This window comes from Sander lucioperca, chromosome 8, assembly GCF_008315115.2.
Source record: "Sander lucioperca isolate FBNREF2018 chromosome 8, SLUC_FBN_1.2, whole genome shotgun sequence".
Classification (NCBI taxonomy): Eukaryota; Metazoa; Chordata; class Actinopteri; order Perciformes; family Percidae; genus Sander; species Sander lucioperca.
In genome coordinates, this window is record NC_050180.1 from 40,484,331 (window position 1) to 40,486,089 (window position 1,759).

Below are 1,759 nucleotides of genomic sequence, written 5' to 3' on the forward strand. Positions count from 1 at the left end.
AAAAACTTTCCACAGACTCAAACAGTTCACTTTCTAAATTTTGGAAATGAACACACACCAGGTGACTTTCAAGGTCAGGTATCTTTGAATGGGTAAGAGACTACAGTACAAGTTGGATGTTGGTGTTATCATGAATGAAAATTTTCTAGGAGCTCTTTTTAGGAATTCATGCATGCTTGTTATAAAATTGCTTGTTTTTTAATCACTGAACATCTAAACATTTTCAAAACATTTAGTTCAAGACAGCATTAATGGATGAATTAAATGTAACTTATATAACTCTGGGTGGGCATGTGGAAGTTAACAAATACAGATATGTTTATTTTTTTATTATGTTCATAGTATATACTCTAATAATCTGCAGTAATTCTATTATTTTGTGCCTTATCTGGGTTCACCAAAACCTCCATGAGCCTATGTACATTTTCATTGCTGCTTTGTTACTGAACTCTGTTGTTTACAGCACTAATATCTACCCAAAGCTTTTGATTGACCTTTTATCTGAAAAACAGATCATATCTTATTCAGCCTGTCTATTTCAATTTCAAATATTTTACACTTTATGCAGTTCAGAATTCTTACTGTTGTCAGCCATGGCCTATGACAGGTATGTGTCTATATGTAAACCTCTGCAATATCACAATATCATGAGGAAAACCACAGTGAGTGTTTTCCTGTTGTTTGCTTGGCTTGTGCCTGCGTGTCATGTTGCAGTCCTAACAATACTGAGTGCTGAAACAAAACTGTGTGACTCTACTTTAAAAGGAATATTTTGTAACAATTCAATTTACAAACTTCAATGTGTAACATCAAGAGTAATTACTATTCATGGTGTAGTCTCTTTAATAGATCTCTCAATTCTGCCTATGCTTTTCATAATCTTTACATACACAAAGATATTTATAGTAACCTATCGAAGTTGTAAAGAAGTCAGGAAAAAAGCAGCAGAGACCTGTTTACCCCACCTGATGGTTTTAATCAGTTTCTCCATTTTGTGTGCATATGATATCAGTATAGCTCGAGTAGAATCCAATTTTCCTAAAACTGCACGCTTAATAATGATGTTACAAATAATTTTGTATAATTCTTTGTTTAACCCACTCATATACGGGCTCAAAATGAAAGAAATTTCTAAACACCTCAAAAGGTTGTTCTGTCCAGCCAAATGTATTTGACGTAATAACACTGATTACTAATGTACAGACACTTCTTCTGAAATAATCATGCTGAGATGTGAATTGTTGAAAGGTATTTAATGTACGTACGTATTTCCATACCGTTTAAATATACTCTTTACTGTTTGTTATGGGAACAGCAAGGTGTCTTGATTTTTAACAATGTAATAGCTAATATCTATCTATATATATATATATATTTTCTTTTTATTTATTTTTTTTATTCTACATTATCAAGTCATCACAACTGATATGTAGACTTTTTTATTTTACTTTACTGTCATACATGTAATTAGCAAGCTAAGTTGTTTTCAGTAACATGATATTTGGTGGTAATTGCTGTTTTTTGTCTTTCACTGTAACACTTTCTGACTCAGGAGTAAATCCTTATTTTTCACTTCAAGCTATGACTTTAATATTGATACTCAACTTATCTGACCATTTTCTTATTCACAGTGAAAATAAATTGATTCACATTGGGAATTTTATTGTACTTGGACTGTAAATAAGGTACCAGAGTGCATAAAAAAGCCTCAAAATAGAGCTTGGTTATAAAAAAAAAACCCATTTGACTGGGCAGGATC

The 1,759-nt window shown here is 31.9% G+C and overlaps 1 protein-coding gene across 1 annotated transcript; it reads left to right on the forward strand.

Annotated features, from left to right (window-relative positions):
• The first annotated feature begins 251 nt into the window (after window positions 1–251).
• On the forward strand, window positions 252–1,175 carry LOC116046701 (olfactory receptor 6K3-like). Its single transcript, XM_031295098.1, has one exon. It carries the CDS (start codon window positions 252–254, stop codon window positions 1,173–1,175), a length of 924 nt encoding a protein of 307 aa, XP_031150958.1.
• Window positions 1,176–1,759: the final 584 nt, after the last annotated feature.

What these genes read in the sequence shown, in the direction of transcription:
- LOC116046701 (XM_031295098.1), top strand. Translation starts at nt 252, where the DNA reads ATGGATGAATTAAATGTAACTTATATAACTCTGGGTGGGCATGTGGAA.